The sequence below is a fragment of the Zalophus californianus genome, chromosome 9, assembly GCF_009762305.2.
Source record: "Zalophus californianus isolate mZalCal1 chromosome 9, mZalCal1.pri.v2, whole genome shotgun sequence".
Lineage (NCBI taxonomy): Eukaryota > Metazoa > Chordata > Mammalia > Carnivora > Otariidae > Zalophus > Zalophus californianus.
The window spans coordinates 356,929-375,584 of NC_045603.1; the positions used below are offsets into that span (position 1 = coordinate 356,929).

General features: G+C 46.9%; 1 protein-coding gene across 5 annotated transcripts in view; it reads right to left on the bottom strand.

The window, feature by feature from the left end:
* The window catches only part of PPP6R2 (protein phosphatase 6 regulatory subunit 2), an 86,157-nt gene that overhangs the window by 31,189 nt on the left and 36,312 nt on the right, over positions 1-18,656 (bottom strand). For all 5 annotated transcript variants that reach the window (XM_027595623.2, XM_027595622.2, XM_027595621.2 and 2 more), the window contains 2 exons: positions 7,681-7,923; positions 39-225 (listed from right to left, as the gene is read on the bottom strand). In XM_027595623.2, coding sequence (XP_027451424.2) covers positions 39-225; positions 7,681-7,907 — 414 coding nt within the window. In that variant the 5' untranslated portion in view covers positions 7,908-7,923. The remainder of the gene's footprint in view (positions 1-38; positions 226-7,680; positions 7,924-18,656) is intronic.

Below are 18,656 nucleotides of genomic sequence, written 5' to 3' on the forward strand. Positions count from 1 at the left end.
CGCCACCCCAAACCACATGGGCTTGGCAGATTATTTACCTGTTCAGTTTTTCTTGCAATGAGATTACCAATGGTCTTGCTGAAAAAACTGGCGAGCAGAGGGTTGAGAGGCGGCTCGTGGTCCAAGAAATCGTAAAGAAGGTTCAGCAGAGTCTCATCCCCTCCTAGTCTGTCATTGATCTGTGGCACATCACAAGTCAGCAGCTCACAGGCTGTGTTTGGATACCTAAGAGGGCACAATACAAGCAACTGGAGGTGAAATGAGACTTCTTCAGCTCTCAGGAAGCTGCTTGAATGACCAGCCTCTCAGGAAGCAGATCCATGGGTCAGACCCTGGAATGGAGTAAAAATATGAATATCCTGTGACCAGCAGGCATTTCTGACTACAACAAGCTCCGTGTGTCTAACATACCTTTTTCTTGCTCCTCACACTCTACACTGTGGTATCTCACATTTTCTGACTCTACTGCATTCTCTAAATAACGCTCCTTAGTCTTCTGGTTTCTCCCCTCTCAAAACCTCTGTCCTCACACCCACTAGCCAGGTCTCTTCCCTCCTGTGAACACGGTTAGTGATGCCAAGTCCGTTGTTTGCACCCTCCCTCTGCACGCCCTTCCTGTCCCTGCGCACCAACAAGCACAGACCCAAGCTTGTCCCTAGGCTAAAATATGCCACATCAGCAGCTTATGATGCAGTACCAGCTATGAGATGTTACAAAAGCAAATTATTAGTAAGAAATACCAGGACACATAAAATGACCAGATACAGAATAATCTTTATCCCATCACATGGAACCCCATGACACCCTTGTGCTCCCTGCCTTACCATCTGACAGACACAGGGTCACTGCCATCGCCCCTGGGACAGACACACCTACTCAACAACCTGCTGCATCCAGGGCAGGGCCCACAACAGTGGGGCCACTAACAAGGCTTGGCGCTGGGGCGCCCGGGTGGCTCTGTCGGTTGGGTGTCTGACTCTTGGTTTTGGCTCAGCTCATGATGTCAGGGTAGTGGGATTGAGCCCTGCACTGGCCTCTGCGCTCAGCAGGCCGTATGCTGGAGATTCTCTCCCTCTGCTTCTCCCTCTGCCTCTCCCCCTGCTCTCTCTTGCTAAAATAAATAAATAAATCTTAGAAAAAAAAATAATGCCTGGTGCCGTATCCAGGTACATGCGGGAATGCAGGTGAGGGTGATGGGGGCCAGGCAGACAGGAGTGTGGTAGCTGTCTAGAGCACACCTGCTACTCCACAGGACAAGCTCTGCAGCTTCAGGCACATGACCTAACCTCTCTGTGTCCGGGCTTTCTCCTCTGAACATGGGGGTGCAAGTGCCCACCCGCCCCACAAGGCTACGCATAAAACAGTAAGCCCTGGGTCAAGGTCAGCCACTATGACCCTCCTGCTCCTGGCAGCCACCAACATAGGCCCTAACACAGGCCTAAACCGAGGTGGTCACTGTGGGTTGGCTACAGAGGCCTGGGTTAGAGAGACTGTAGAGGAAACAGCAGAGCGTGGCAGCCAACTAAATGTAGAAGGGGGGAGAAACCGAGAAATCTAGGTCTGGCTGTGGGACAGGCGTTTCTCAGCAGCCCAGAGAAGAGAAAGCAGCCTCTAGAGCTCAGAGAAACAGAGCCGTATGGGCAGGCTAGGGGGGTGAGAGACCTGCTGCATTCACAAAGAGGTGGCCCAGTTAAATATGCAGGACCAGGCCCTGAGAGGTGTCACCACTGCCCACTCACCTCATGGGATGGTTACAAGGATCAAATGAGTCACCTCAGCACCATGAATGTACACATGAAACCAGCATGGAGGAAAACACACAGCCGCCAGGGGCAGAAGGTCAGAATGCAGGGCAGGAGGGCCAGGCCACAGTGACCCTGGAGGCCAGAGCAAGGCCTTTACATCACACAGGCAGAGAGGTGTCCACCAGACTCCCAACAACAAGAGAAGATGTACCAATGGTACAAAAGAATCAAGGCCCAGAGGCAAGTACAGACTATTCCTTCAGGAAACGTTTCCAGAGCCCACGGAAAGGCCCCAATCTGGTTTCCACATACAAGCAAACGTGCACACATGTGGCAAGATGAGCTATAAGGCACTGGCCCTCTAAGGTTATATCTAGGTAGAGGGACTGAGGTTTTCTTTATTGGTATTTTATAATTATTTTTCAAAAAAACAGGTACTGTTTTAGTAGGTTCTAAAATTTATATAAGGAACAGGAATTCAATTAAACAGGGCAGATCAAACATACAGGCTTGTTATCTTCCCCTCTAAAGCTCCTACTCCAATAATGCAAAGGTAAAAAGACAAGAAAAGAAAAGTGGAGGGGTGCCTGGGTGGCTCAGTCGGTGAAGCGTCTGCCTTCAGCTCAGGTCATGATCCTGGAGTCCTGGGATCGAGCCCCACATCAGGCTCCCTGCTCAGCGGGAAGCCTGCTTCTCCCTCTCCCTGCCGCTCTGCCTACTTGTATTCTCTCTCTCTGTCAAATAAATAAAATCTTTAAAAGAAATAAAGAGGGCGCCTGGGTGGCTCAGTTGGTTAGGCGACTGCCTTCAGCTCAGGTCATGATCCTGGAGTCCTGGGATCGAGTCCCACATCGGGCTCCCTGCTCAGCGGGGAGTCTGCTTCTCCCTCTGACCCTCTTCCCTCTCGTGCTCTCTATCTCTCATTCTCTCTCTCAAATAAATAAATAAATAATCTTAAATAAATAAATGAAAGAAAGAAAGAAGAAAGAAAGAAAGAAAGAAAGAAAGAGAAAGAAAGAAAGAGAGAGAGAGAGAAAGAGAGAAAAGGAAGGAAGGAAGGAAGGAAGGAAGGAAGGAAGGAAGGAAGGAAGGAAGGAAGGAAGAGAGGAAATGATTCCTGGCAAGACCCAGAGGACTGGTATGGCGCACCAGGGAAGCTAAGTCTCAGGTGACCACAGAGGGAGCGTCCCCTGGAAACCACTCCAGAGAGGCGTGGACACAGAGCCAGTGGCTACCAGGCAGGGTGCAAGGCCTGGCTCAGGACAGCTGTGGGCTTCCTGCCCCTCCCTTGCCAGCACACAGGACTCAGAAGTTATCCCCTGGAAAAGGTGGACCAGAGCAGCTCCTGAATCAGGAACATCAGGCACAGCTGAGGGACTGACGGGACACTGTCCAGAAACAGGGGGCCTGGTAAATAAAAAACTTCCTGACTCAGGCTGCTGTCAGGTCCTCATCCCACAGCTAGGAGCAGGGGGGATTATTTTCTGGAGAAACTGTGGGACAGAGAGAAAACTCAACCAATCCTCGTCTAACCAAGCGGCTGGCCACCTATCGCCCACGCGGAAGCATGATGAGCAAGCCTCACTCAGACCCCAAACCTTACGCAGGCTCTGGTGCCTCTCTTTCAGAAGGGACATAAGGGCTGACCAAATAAACAAGTGCCAGAAGACAAGGCACACAGCAATGACAGAGCGTTTGGAGAACAGAAGGAAACTACCAGAAACACTCAGCCCCAACACAGGGTGGCCACGAGCAAGAAATAGAGGCTTGGAGTTAAAAGAGCTGACAATAAGAAAGACCTCTTCAATTAAAAATACAATAGAGGGGCGCCTGGGGGGCTCCGTCATTGGACGTCTGCCTTCGGCTCAGGTCACGGTCCCAGGGTCCTGGGATGGAGCCCCGCGTCGGGCTCCCTGCTCCGCGGGAAGCCTGCCTCTCTCCCTCTCCCGCTCCCCCTGCTTGTGTTCCCTCTCTGTCAAATAAATAAAATCTTAAAAAATAAATACAACAGAAAGCTTACAAATCAGTAAAAGGACAGGAAGATAGCATGTGAAGAAGCCTCTCAGATGCAGACAGAAGGGCAAAGACGGGACATTCAGGGCAAAAAGAAGAGGAAGCAAGCATTAATTCAAGCGTCTCACAGCTGATTACAGGTCCCAGGAAGAGAAAACAGAAGGCAAACCGGAGGCGAGGAGATTATCAAAGAAACAACACAGGAAGTTGCCCTGTGGGCCAGGCCATGAACTGATGGGCTGACAGGGCCCAGGGTTACCTACACAATCAGGGACAAGAAGCCCAGACACAGAGTCTCCGTGCTCACAGCTGAGCCTTCACTCTAAAACCTCTCCAGTTTTGTTTTGTTTTGTTAATATTTTATTTATTTATTTGACAGAGACACAGAGAGAGAGGGAACACAAGCAGGGGGAGGGTCAAAGGCAGAGGGAGAAGCAGGCTTCCCGCCGAGCAGGGAGCCCGACACAGGGCTCGATCCCAGGACCCCAGGATCCTGACCTGAGCCAAAGGCAGATGCTTCATGACTGAGCCACCCAGGCGCCCCTAAAACCTCTCCAGTTTAAACTGCCCTGTCCTGACCCCGGGGGTGATCTCACATTACTGGGAGACTCCAGGATGATGGGACCAGACGAGGGCCCAAGTGCCCCCTGGAGGAGACAAAACCTAGGAGTCCTGTTGCATCCGGCAAGGCCAGGAAGGGGAGCCCCCTGCGGAGTCTCATTCTAAAGCACGGAGAGTGCTGGCCGTGCAGAGCCTAAACCAGAGGGAGGTTCGAACAAGTGTGAAAGGCGAACAGTGCCCTATCAGGCCCTCACATGGTCTTCCTCCTCAGGAAGCTACTAGAGAATACGACTCCCCACAGGAAGGAAACCACAGATGATGACAACGAGGTCCTGGAGCATGGAAGGTGGGCCCTGGGTTATCAGAGTGAAGATGGAGGGAACGCTCTTGCCCCTTCAGACACCTCCCTCTGTGCCAAGACTTGCTGCCCCCCAGGGGGGTCATCAGGCTACTGGGCTCAGCCATCCTTCCTGCTCTGATCTGTAGCACCTCAGGGTCTTCTGGAGGGTGTCCTTTCTGGGGGGCTATCCTGCTGCAGCCCTGTTTCCCGACAGGTGAGCAGTTCTAACTCTGCGATCTGGATCACAGAAGCCCACAGCCCAGAGCCATAAAACACACTCTCCCACAGCACTTTGCAAGTAACCACAGTGCTGTCTTGGTGTTCTGTCCGCTGACTCTTTTGTCTTATTCCTCAAATGGCTGAGAACTCAGCAGGCAAACTGGACAGGAACTTCAAGAAAAAGACCAGGACCTCCTCGTGGCTCTCAGGCTGGACCAAGTGGCTGGCTCCTCTGTCCAGGGCTGCACCACGGAGCCCTCATGCAGCAGCCTCTGGCTTTGAGCAGCAGCAGTGACTGCTGTCTGACCTCAAACCACCAGGGGCAGCTTCTCTGGAACAGGCACGGCTCAGGTGCATCCCCCACTACCGGGGAGAAGAGTGTCCCCATAACCCAGCCTGTAGGGGAAAGCAAGTAGTTATACTGCTCGGCCAGGTCGCCTCAGAGGCACAAGACCAGGCCAGCCAAGGCGGGCAACGCTCACTCACTCACAGCTTGTACGCCACCGCGTCAGAGGTCCAGGCCTGCGAAGCCCGCAGTACGTCCCGTCTGACCTTTCAGAGATGGCGTGCCGCCCTGGTCTAGTCTCTTCCCCATCTCTGAAAAACAACCTTCACTCTACTTCTTTCTTGGCTACCACCTCATCCATCTACCCATCCACCCTACTCCTTTTCTCAAAAAGGAATCTTTGATTTAATTTTTTAAATTTGATTTGTGACATGTACACATGCTTTCAAACTCTGTTTGACGGGGCTCGTGAGGAGGAGTGGCCTCCTGCCTCCTGTGTCCTTGCTCACCCACGTCTGACCTCAGCTCTGTGGTTAACCTCCATGTTTCTAAGTAAAACACAGATGAACTTCATTTGTCACTTTCCGATGTTACAAACCAACCCCGTACAATGGAAGATGGAGACAGAACTCTCCTGTCACCGGCCCTTACCCTCGCTCTATAAAATCACAGCACAATTTTTTTTTTAATATTTTGTTTATTTATTTGAGGGAGAGAGAGCAAGAGCGAGAGAGGAAACACAAGCAGGGGGAGTGGGAGAGAGAGAAGCAGGCTCCCCACGGAGCAGGGAGCCCGATGCGGGACTTGATCCCAGGACTCCTGGATCAGGACCTGAGCCGAAGGCAGACGCTTAACGACTGAGCCACCCAGGCGCCCCTCACAGCACAATTCTTAGTTAAACCAAGGGCCTAGGCTTACCGTGTATGAACATGTAGACACCGTTCACAGCTGAGCTGGTATGTTCACTCTACTTACATCTGCTTACTTATGTAAGTCCCCCCAGAGTTAAAGTTCTCTCACTGCCTTATTCACTTGGCTTCATACTCGTCCACTACTAATTTCTCCCAAACTCTCTGATGATGAACATGAACCTCTCCTGGCTCACTGATGCCACTCTGGGCTCCCTCTGCCCTGATCCAGAACACGCCGCCCGAACCCCAGCTCCCCATCCTGCTAACCGATGCCCTCTATGCATGCAGGGAGACCACATAACTTATCACCACACAGAACACATTTGGGGCGAGAGGGTAAGAGGGATGAGGGCCATCCACAGTGATGCTAAGACAAGGGGCACTGACCAGGCATGTGCCGTGTACAACGGCTTCTATCTGACTTTTCGCAGGTGGCCACCATAGCCCTAAACCCACAGGCTCCTCCACCAACAAGCTCCTACCTCCATCTAGAGCTCTTCCTCTACACGGCTCCCCCGTCAGAGGCTGGGAATGACTGCCCTAAATGGGTGTCCCTAAATCGACTGTCCCCTGCCACAGACACTTCTCGTTGCCCTCTCCAGCTTTCCTTTCCCTCTAAGACAAAGATCAACAAAGACTTCTGTAAAGGTCCGGAGAGTAAATATTTTAGATAGTCTGTTGTAACTAGTCAACTCTGTCCTTGTAATCACCAAAGGCCGAGTGTGGCTGCCTACCAACAAGACTTTCTTCATGGACAACTGAAATGTGGACTTGATATCAATTTCATGTGTAACAAAGTATTACTCCTTTGATTTTTTTCAACATTTAAAAATGTAAAACTATTCTTAGCTTGCAGGCCACACAAAGACAGGATTTGACCCGTGGGCCACAGTTGGCCAACCCTGTTCTAAGACTTTACCACCGCACACTGTCCGACACTCCATGGACACAGGGGCACCTGAGGGCTGCCCTGTCTGCCCCCACTCCTGCGTCACTAGCCCAGCCACTGCCACTCTGCCCTGTCCCCCTCATTCACACTCCTCTGCCCTCATCCCAAGTCCTAACCACACCACCACTTCCCTTCTGTCATGTCCTAACATCTTAGCCAATTGCTGAATGGAACGTTTCAGGAAAAACTTTGAGAATGGTCAGTACCACTAATGACATGGCCTCTTTCCTCTGACCCCAAGACCCCACAGCGGGGCAGTTCCATGGTCAAGAGGTCAGATGCTGCCCATCCCTCCTGATAGGCCATTTCAGCAGGCGGGGACCTGCTTCCCGCTGGGGTGCAGCCCATTTGCTGCAGTCTATCCACCTCAGTCATGGGGTCAGTCTTCTCTCAGCACATTTTCACTCAAAACACTCCGACACACAGAGTAACTCATTACAACTTGGAATGAGAAATCACATACACAGAGATTCTAAAATCTTAACCCTCACAAAAACCAACCCCACAGGGAGTGGCCTCCTTACTTCTCAGATGGAGCGAATGTTTAAAGTGGGCTTTTCTGTCCAAAGTCCTGGCTCTGGACACCCTCCAATGCCACCCACCACCTCCCCGCAGCCCTGCCCGGCTCCGGGCCCTGTCACAGCCTAAGTACATACTTGAAGCGGACCTTCTCCTCCATGTCCAGGGGCGGGTCCTGTGTAATGAGGCTCACTAGCTCCTCCATACACCGCTGCCTGCAGAGGAAGCCCAGCAGCTTCTGGTTCTGAGCCTTGCACTCCTGCAGGATATCATCTTCATCCATTAACTCTCGCAGCGTCACATCCTCCCTATCCAACAGTTTGTCGACGTGGGACGTGGTGTTCAAGTCAAACTTCCAGAACATGGTGACGGCCACGAAGCTGCAAGCAAAGATATAAGGGGTCACTTTTCCCACGTGGTGTGAGTTCACCTTCAGCAAGTCTACACCAAAGTCCAAGAAGTCCATCCCCGACATGAGCCTGCACTGGAGGGTGTTCTCCCCAGGAACTGCCTCAACAGATCTCTCCGGGTCTGGCTCCAAAGCTCACAGGGACTTCCCAGATCCTCCACAGCGCAGGACCTGTGCCTTCTCTTGGTTCCCTCTGGCTGACCCACCTTCAATGCTCTCACTTGCTCCTTGGCTCCCTGAGGCAACACATCCCAAGTCTCCCATGTTGTTAGCACTGGGGATGCATCTCCACCCCAAGAAATTTAACAGCTCTACAACCCACCCTCCCTCTCAGGGTCCAACCCCCACCTGACTGAACACTAGGCATCTCTCCCCAGGTGTCTCTGTATTGCTTACATTTCCTGTAGATCTTTGACATCTTAAGAAACCCCTCTGACTAGGGAAAGACTGTCCCTCCCAGAACTAGCCAATCCTTAAAGATAGCCAAGGGCTGAGCCAGAGCATTACTGTGATCTGCAAACTAATCTCTCCAGAGCAACCACTCCCCTCTGGGCCCACATATCCCAGGAAACATCCTCCTCTGCCTTCATCATCCCAGGGCCAGGGGCCAGGCAACTAGGGACCACCCATGTAGCCTAGAGTCCACTAAAATTATTCAAACTAGGTGGCCCTAAGCTGTCCATCCCGCCCTGCCTTGTCTTTCCCATGGAAACGCCAATAAAGGTCATGGCTCAAGTGCTTCCCCACCCGTCTTCTGCCTCATGACACCCCTGGGACTTCCCCATGTGGCCCTGCCTGAGGTCCACACCTCCTGTCTCTAGAACCATATGTATAACAAACTTTGTTTTCTTGAGCCTCCCGTGTCTACTCTCCTGCCCACACCTGACTGACCATCTCATAAAAGAACACAAGACCTCTCAGAGACTACAACCTTAGCAAGTCAAACTCCTGATGGCTCACTTTGCTTGGCCCTCAGCAACTCTGCCACCCCCCAGCCTGGCCCCCCTTTCACCATCCCCACCTTGCCAAACAACCCAGGCTTATCCTTGAAGCCACGACCTCCCTCACATGCACACCCCTGCAAACTGCTATTGACCCAGCCCTCCCTCTGCGTCTCACACACCCCAGCTCCAGGCTCTTGCGGTCTTTGCCTGGACTACACAGTTTGTCCTGCTCAGAGAGTCTCCCAGGGCAGGCTCCCAGGGCCTCGGCTGTTTGCAACAAAGTTTTCACTGTTTGATACAAAATGAAGAATATAAAGCCTGTATCCTTAGCAAAGTGAAACCTGTACTTTGAGATTATGAATGGGAGATGGGATTTATCTTCTCTAGTGTTTTTATTTAGAAAAGTAAAAGACTGCACACAATGCAGAAGCCCCGATCTGTCTGTGTGTGAAGCCCGGCTGCCAGGGAGCCCCTGACACAGACTCCTGGCTATCCAGCCCTGCCCCCGCCCCCTTCACAGCCTCTTGCCTTTGCTGCATTAAACTCATTTTTTCAAAACACAGACATCTTCAAGTTCCTCCCATCCCAGCTCCAAAACCTCTGCCGGTGAGTGCTCTCCTGGCACCCACCAGGCTGCTTTGCTCAACATTCCTCCAGGCCATCTGGCACTTGCTGCTGTCTCCCCAACCCTACCCTTGCCACAAGGACACTTGCTTCCAACACAAAGTGCACTTTCCTACCTTTATCCCTCTGCATAGGTCTTATGCTCAGACAGTCCCGCCTATTATGAAACCCCACTCACCTTGTCAAACCGAGCTAACCAACAGCACTGCGGGGGCTTCCCTAGAGCATGTACCTGCACACACTGTCAGAGGGGCCTTTGACGGGCAGTGCGAGGGACCCCCCAGCCGGACCCTATACTCAGTTTTTTTCTGGGTCCTAAGATCTTCCTATTTCTCTTGTGAGGAGGGTGGATGGATATCTGTGGGTTGTAGCAACATACTTTGGGACAGCAGAAATAATTACCAGAAGTAATTTCAGGGTAAGATGGCTGTCTCTCCTAAGTGCCCTGCAGAAAACTCATACAATCCAGGCAAACAAGAACTAGAGGGAGACTCCCACCTTGCCAAAGCTTTCTTCCAAACAAGAACTTGCAAGACAAGGGCAACTAGAGGTAGCTTCTGTGTGTCCTGCTCTCAGCCATAGAGTGGGTGAGTGGCTGGGTGGACCACAAGAGCCCATCAACCAAATGGGACAAGTTTTTCTAGCAGGATCCTAAAAAAGGACTGGATTAATCCAAACAAAGACCAAAAAGAAGAAGAAAAAGAGGGAGGAGGAGGAGAAATAAGCAACAAATGGAAAAAATGTCCAAGATAGCAGACAACCTCAACCATGTCAATAAGTGCTTATTAAATGCAAATGAATAATTTCAATTAAAGACAGAAAAGGCCCAGATTTTAAAAAGCAAGAACTAGGGGCGCATGGGTGGCTCAGTTGTTAAACATCTGCCTTCGGCTCACGTCATGGTCCCAGGGTGCAGGGATTGAGTCCCGCGTCGGGCTCTCTGCTCCACGGGAAGCCTGCTTCTCTCTTTCCCTTTGCCCCTACCCCCGCTGTTGTGTGCTCCCCCCCCAATAAAAACTTAAAAAAAAAAAAATTCTCTCTCTCCCTCTGCCCCTCCCCTCCTCCCTTTCTCTCCCTCTCAAATAAATAACTGTTGTTTAAAAAAATAATAAATAAATAAATATAAAGATACAGGTTAAAAATGTTTAAAAAAGGTTACACAAGTGGAACAGCATGACCATCCAAACACCAATCATTAGACAGTCGGAGTGGCTGCAGTAATACCGGCCTACGGTTCTGCAATGCCTTTTGTCTGCTTTGGGTATCAGGTTTAATTCTGCATTCATGAAATATGCTAGAGAATACTCTCTTTTCCTCCATCTACAGAGTTCACATAAAACTGGTATTACTTCGGGGCGCCTGGGTGGCTCAGTCGTTAAGCGTCTGCCTTCGGCTCAGGTCATGATCCCAGGGTCCTGGGATTGAGTCAGGCTCCTTGTTCAGTAAGGAGTCGGCTTCTCTCTCTCCCTCTGCCCCTCCCCCTGCTCGTGTGCTCTCTCTCTTGCTCTGTTCTCTCAAATAAAATAAGTAAAATCTTGGGGAGCCTGGGTGGCTCAGTCGTTAAGTGTCTGCCTTCAGCTCACGTCATGATCCCAGGGTCCTGGGATCGAGCCCCGCATCTTCTCCCTCTCCCACTCCCCCTGCTTGTGTTCCCTCTCTGGCTGTCTCTTTGTCAAATAAATAAATAAATAAAATCTTTAAAAACAAAAACAAAACCGGTATTATTTCTTCCTAAAACATTCAACAGAGTTCACCAGTGAAGCCAAGGGTCTAAAATTTTCTTTGGTGACATTTCAAATTATGAATTCCATTTTCTTAATAGGTATTTTCTATTTCTACTTGTTTTCATACATACAATTTGCATTGCTGAAGCAATCTGACCACTTTACCAAAACTGACTAAATTATTGGCATAAAGTTATTCATAACATCATGTTATTCTTTTAATGTCAAGTAGGACCTGTAGTAACACCACTCTTTCATTCTTAGATATTAGTAATGCTTGTCCTATCTTTTTTCTTCATCAGTGCAACTAAAGGTTTATCAATTTTACTGATGTTTTTGAGGAGCCAAATTTTGGCTTTATTTTTTTCTCTATTATTTGTGCATATTCTATTTCACTGATTTCCTCTTTTGCCTTGTAATTTCCTTCCTACTGCACACTTTGGGTTTAATTTGCTCTTCTTTTTCTAGCTTAAGTTATTAGATCATTGGTTTTTATACCATTCCCCTTTTCTAGTATGAGCATCAAAGCTACGAATTTGCCATCAAGCACTCCTCTAGCTGCACCCCACAGCTTCTCATGTTTCCATTTTCACTGAATTCAAGTATAATGCTTAATTTTCTAATTATTTTGAGATTTTTTTAAAAAAGATTTTATTTATTGGGGGGAGAGAACAAGCGGTGGGGAGGGGCAGAGAGAGGGAGAGAAGCAGACTCCCCAGTAAACGGGAAGCCCGACGCAGGGCTCAAACTCAGGACCCGGAGACCACGACCTGAGCCGAAGGCAGACACTTAACTGACTAAGCCAGCCAGGCGCCCCTATTTTGGGATTTTCTAAATATCTTTTTTTTTTTTAAAGATCCAATTGGCTTTATTAAATGATTCATGAATCAGGCAACATCCCATCTATCAGATAGAGGTACACTCCCATCTCTTTGTTATTTATATGTAATTTCTGTTGTGGTCAGAGAGCAGGCTTGTATGATTTCATTCCTTTTAAATTTACTGATATTTGTTTTATGGCCTAGCATAGGGGTCAACAAACTTTTTCTGTAAAAAACTACAAAGACAGAAATAGACCAGATTTTTTAGCAGGATCCTAATTATTTTCAGCTTTGTAGGCCACACAGGGTCTCTGTTGCACGTTCTTCTTCTTTTTCTTAACAACCCTTTAAAAACATAAAAACACTTCTTCTGCAAGCTGTACGGCAGTAAGTAGTGAGCTAGGTTTCCCCACAGGCTGAAGTCTGCTGACCGATGACCTTGTGTATGACAAGGTACATCTTGGTGAATGTGGCATGTGCACCAGACAAACTGTTCTTCTCTTGCTGTCGGGTGGGTCAGTAGGTCAAGTTGACTGACAATGTGATTCAAGTCTCCTACAGCCTCCCCGATTTTGTGTCTACTTGTTTTGACAACATGAGAGGAGGGTTGTAATCTTCAACTCTAACTGATTTATTTTTTTCTCCTTTTGATTCTCTAAGTTTTTGCTTCATGTACTTTGAATTTCCCTTATTATGTGGATGTATATTTAGGATTGTTATGCCTTCTTGATGAACTTTTTGAAATGTCCCTCATTATTTCTGGCAATATACCATGTCTCAAGTCTACTTTGACATTAATACAGCACACTCTTCTTGTGGTTCATGTTTGGTACATCCCTTAACATCCTTTTACTATCAACCTATTTGTGTCTTTTTTTTTTCTTTTGAAGATTTTATTTGTCAGAGAGAGAGTGAGCTCAAGCAGGGGGAGCTGCAGGCAGAGCAGGGAGAGGGAGAAGCAGGCTCCCTGCTGAGTGAGGAGCCCAATGCAGGACTCGATCCCAGGACCACAGGATCATGACCCAAGCCAAGGGCAGACACTTAACCAACTGAGCCACCCAGGCGTCCCCTATATGTATCTTTAAACTGTTTCCTTAATATAAACATGTAAACAGCGTATGATTGATTTGGTCTTGCTTTGTTATTAAGTCTATTATTCTCTGCTCTTTTTTTAAGATTTATTTATTTATTCTGGAGAAAGAGAGAGAGAGAGAGTGCGAGGGGAGAGGATGGGCAGACGGAGAGAGAAAGAGAGACTCCTCAAGCCAGGTCCCTGTTATTCTCTTTTAACTGAAGTTTTTAAGACCATTTACATGTAATGTAATTATTAATATGGTTGGGTTTGAGTAATTTTTTTAAAATACAACACACTTTTTAAAAAGATTTTATTTATTTGAGAGAGAGAGTGCATGTGTGCACGTGTGACCAAGGGGAAGGGCAGAGGTGAGGGAGAGAAAGAATCTTAAACAGGCTCCACAACCAGCATGGAGCCCAACCAACTGAGCCACCCAGGTGCTCCAAATCCTAGCAGATTTTTAAAAATAGAAATTGACATGTTAATACTAAAATGTATATGGAAATTTTAAAAAATAATAAAAAATAAAGAATAACCAAAGCAATTTTTTTTAATTTTTTTTAAGATTTTACTTATTTATTTAACAGAGAGAGACACAGCAAGAGAGGAAACACAAGCAGGGGGAGTGGGAGAGGGAGAAGCAGGCTTCCCGCGGAGCAGGGAGCCCAATGTGGGGCTCAATCCCAGGACTCTGGGATCATGACCTGAGCCCAAAGGCAGACGCTTAACGACTGAGCCACCCAGGCGCCCCTAACCAAAGCAATTTTAAAAAGGAAGAACAAAGTTGGAGTACTAATACCATCTGATGTCAAGACTTACTATAAACTGACATTAATGAAGATAGCATGGCTCCAGTGTCTCAACAGAACAAAATAGAAAGTCCAGAAATAGACCAACATATGTATGGTCAACTGACTTTCAATAAAGGTGCCAAAGCAATTCAATGGGGAAAGTATAATCCTTTTCAACAAATGGTACCAGAAACTGCACATCTATAAATAAAATGAAACTCAAACCTTACCTCACACCATATACAGATCACAGGCTTAGACATAAATGCTAAAACTAAAATTTCTGGATGAAAACCTGAGGGGAAAAAGATCTCTGTAGACTTGGGACAGAGAAGACATGAGAAAACAAAAATTGGGGACGCCTGGGTGGCTCAGTCGGTTAAGCATTTGACTCTTGATCTCAGCTCAGGTCTTGATCTCAGAGTCGTGAGTTCAAGCCCTGCACTGGGCTCCTCACTGGGTGTGGAGCCTACTTAAAAAAAAAAAATTATTAAAAGAAAAAAACCCTGATAAGCAAGACTTCATCAAAATTAAAAATTTCTGCTCTTTGAATGATACCATTAAGAAAATAAACTGGTAAGTCAGAGTGGGAGAAAATATTTGCTATCTATATCTGACAGAACATTCATATCCAAAACATACAAAAACTTTTAGGGACGCTTCCATGGCATAGTGGGTTAAGGGTCTGCCTTCGGCTCAGGTCATGATCCCAGGGTCCTGGGATTGAGTCCTGCAGCAGGCTCTCTGCTCAGCGGGAAGCCTGCTTCTCCCTCTGCCTGCCACTCCCCCTGCTTGTACCCACGCATGCTCTCTCTCTCTCTGATGAATAAATAAATAAATCTTAAAAAAAAAAGAACTTTTACAATATAATAAGAAAAAGTATCCAGTTTAAAAAATGGCCAAAAAAAAGGGGGGGGGGGTACCAGGGGCAAAAGACTTAGGCAGAGAATTCATCAAAGATACATGAATAGCCAATAAGCACATGAAAAGATGATAAACACTGTTACCAAGGAAATGCAAATCAGAACCACAATGAGGTACCACTACACACCGCTAGAATGGCTAAAATTAAAAAGCTATCCATACTGTGCATTAATGAGGATACTGAACTAAAACTCCCACCAACTGCCAAGAGGACCATAGAACAGCACAACTACTTTGGAAAAAACAGTTTGCCAGCATCTTAAGAAGTTAAGCTCACACCTGCCATGTGATCCATTAGGCCCAATCCCAGGCGTGCCCCAGGAGAAATGAAATCCTATGTCCAAAGACTTCTTATAAATTAATGTTCGCAGCCACCTTATTCATAACAGCTAATGCTGGAATGGGCTCAAATGTCTATCAAAAGGTGAACAGATAAACAAATCATAGGGATGCCTGGCTGGCTCAGTCAGTAGAGCATGCGAGTCTTGATCTTGGCGTCGTGAGTCTGAGCCCATGTTGGGTGTAGAGACCACTTAAAGAATGAAACAGACAAGGGCACCTGGGTGGCTCAGTCAACTAAGCATCCAACTCTTGATCAGCTCAAATCATGATCTCGGGGTCATGAAGCTGAGCCCCATGCTGGGCTCCGTGCTGGGTGTGGAGCCTGGCTGGGATCCTCCTGTTTCCCTCTGCCTCTGCCCCGCCCCCATGCAACCTCTCAGTGAATAAATAACGAAAACACAAATTATGGTGTACCCATAAAATGGAATACTACTCCACAAAGAGGAGCAAGCACAACAATACCGATGAATCTCATAAGCATGGTAAATAAAGAAGCTGGACACAAAAGTGCAAAGCTAAATGATTCATGTATATGAACGTTTACACAAGGCAAACGAACTTATGGTGACAAAGAGACCAGGGGTTGCCAGAGCCAAGGCTGCAGGAGGGAGTAATGGCAAGTGACATGAGGAAGTTCTGGCGCAACACAAACGTCTGTGGTGATAGATTTGCCAAAATTCACAATCACAGACATGAAATGGATCTACTTATACCTCAATAACGTCTTTTTTAAAGATTTATTTATTTAAGAGAGAGAGGGTGTGAGCAGGAGAGGGAGAGGGAGAGGGAGAATCCAAAGCAGGCTCCACACTAAGCACAGAGCCCAATGCGGGGCTCAATCCCAGGACCCTGAGATCATGGCCTGAGCCAAAACCAAGAGTTGGGCACTTAATGGACTGAGCCACCCAGCTGCCCCCGAACATTTTTAAAAAGCATATGATAAACAACAGAGAGAGGTAAAGAAATCAGTAAAACAAATAATTAAGGCTAAAAAGTTGCTGATAAAATAGCTCCAAAGTTAAGTGCAAGATTCAGAAAGATTCATAAATTGGAGAGGTCTACCGTAAAATAATCTGTAACTTTAAATCTGTATGATTTCAATAACCACAACAAAACAAGAAACAGCCTGGCCCTGTATTCTCCCTTCAGCCGCCATTTGCGGTCTTCACACACACCTTACTAACCTCCTAGACAGCACCACACCCCCACCTCACCACTCCCGTTCGGAATCCCTATTCTGCCTTCAACATTATTGCTATTAAGAAGCTTTAAGTTATCTATTCACGTGATAAGGCTCTCTAATATATCTTTAAATCACTAATTAAAAAAAAAATTTTTAAGTGGGCTCCATACTCAGCCTGCAGCCCAACACAGGGCTTGATCTCATAACCCTGAGATCAAGACCTGAGCTGAGATTAAGAGTTGGATGCTTAACCAACTGAGCCGCCCAGGTAGCCCTCAGCATTTTTAATAAAACAGAGCCAAGCTCAGAATTCCATAAAGTATCATCAGGCATTTTATCCCTCTTTCACTATCAACCAAATACATGAATGGCTATCCTTTGGGCATAGCTATTCAACTTTCTAGGATTATACCCAGTAGAGACCTCTTTGCCTGTTGATATGATCAACAGGAGAAGGGCATGCTAACATAGTTCTCTTATTTGAAGGAAAACAGAGATATCATTAAGCTTAAAAAGTCAAAAGGAGAAATACCCATGACAAAGAGTCTTAAGTTTGGGGACGTCACCATAAAAACATAGGCAGAATATGTAACTTTTTTTTTTTTAAGATTTTATTTATTTGACAGAGAGATAGAAAGAGAGCACCAGTAGGCAGAGCGGCAGGCAGAGGGAGAAGCAGGCAGGGAGCCTGACGCGGGGTTCGATCCCAGGACCCCAGGATCATAACCTGAGCGAAAGGCAGCTGCTCAACCAACTGAGCCACCCAGGCGCCCCCGGAATATGTAACTTTTAACCAGCAGTAAAACTAGAACAAAAACAACTATCCAATGGAAAATAGGAAAGGAGAAATGGACAAAAACAAAGAAAAGCATTAGTAAGTGGAAAATAGGTCATAAAATGGTAGAAATTAGAACATAATATTAATTTCAATAGCTGTATATAAGATAAACTAATCAATGAAGAGTTTCTTATATTGGATTTTAAAAAAATAAGCATTTTATTTTTTATTTATTTATTTTAGAGAGAGAGACAGAGAGAGAGCATGCAGGGGTAGGGGGCGGCGCAGAGGGAGAGGGAGAGAGAAACTCTAAGCAGACTCCACACTGAGTGGGGAGCCCAACATGGGGCTCAATCTCACGACCCTGAGATCATGACCTGAGCCGAAACCAAGAGTCGGAGGTTTAACCGACAGAGCCACCCAGGCATGCCTACCTTTCTTGGTTTTTTAAAATGTGTCCTTTGGGGGAACTTGGGTGGCACAGTCGATTAAGCCTCCAACTCTTGATTTCAGCTCAGTCATGAACTCTGGGTCCTGGGACTGAGCCACACATCAGGCTCCCTGCTCAGTGGGGAGTCTGCTTCTCCCTCTCCCTCTGCCCGTCCCTTCCACTCATGTTCGCTTGCTCTCTCTCTCTCAAATAAATAAATCTTAAAAAGATAAATAAATAAATCTGAAAAAAGTAGAAATAAAAGACCAAAAAACATGCACAAGGCAAACATTAACCAAAAGAAGGTTGAGTTACAATCTTTATATCTGACAAACTAAACCTTAAGACAAAAAGAGATGTAAAGAAGAATAAACAGGGGGCGCCTAGGTGGCTCAGTCGTTAGTTGTCTGCATTCGGCTCAGGTCATGATCCCGGGGTCCTGGGATCGAGCCCCGCATGGGGCTCCCTGCTCTGCAGGAAGCCTGCTTCTCCCTCTCCCACTCCCCCTGCTTGTGTTCCCTCTCTTGCTGTGTGTCTCTCTCAAATAAATATCTTTAAAAAAAAAGATAAAAAAATAAAAAGAAATTAAAATAAATTAAAAAAAAGGATAAACAGGTAAAAGGGCCAATAGAACTATACATATATAACCATCATAAACAGACATGCACATTATGCTATTCTTCAACCTCCATAAATTTTATTGCTGCCCCTGATAGAAGTCCATAAATGAAAAATGGTTTGGCGCTGGGCAGTTATCCTAAAGAAATAAAAACTTCAGTTCAAACAAAATCCTGTACATGAATGCTCACAGCAGCTGTATCTGTAATAGTCAAAACAGTCCAGAGGCCCCTGGACAAATGGACACATGAATGCTTAAACATACTGTGGTCCATCCATATCAGGGACTACTATTCAGCAATGAAAAGAAATAAGCTATTGGCACATGCAACAACTTGGATGAGTCTCTAGGGAATTACTGCTAAGCAAAAAAAAAAAAAAAGCTGATCCCAAAAGGTTACTTACTGTATGATTCCATTTATATCTAACTTTTTTGAACTCATAAAATTT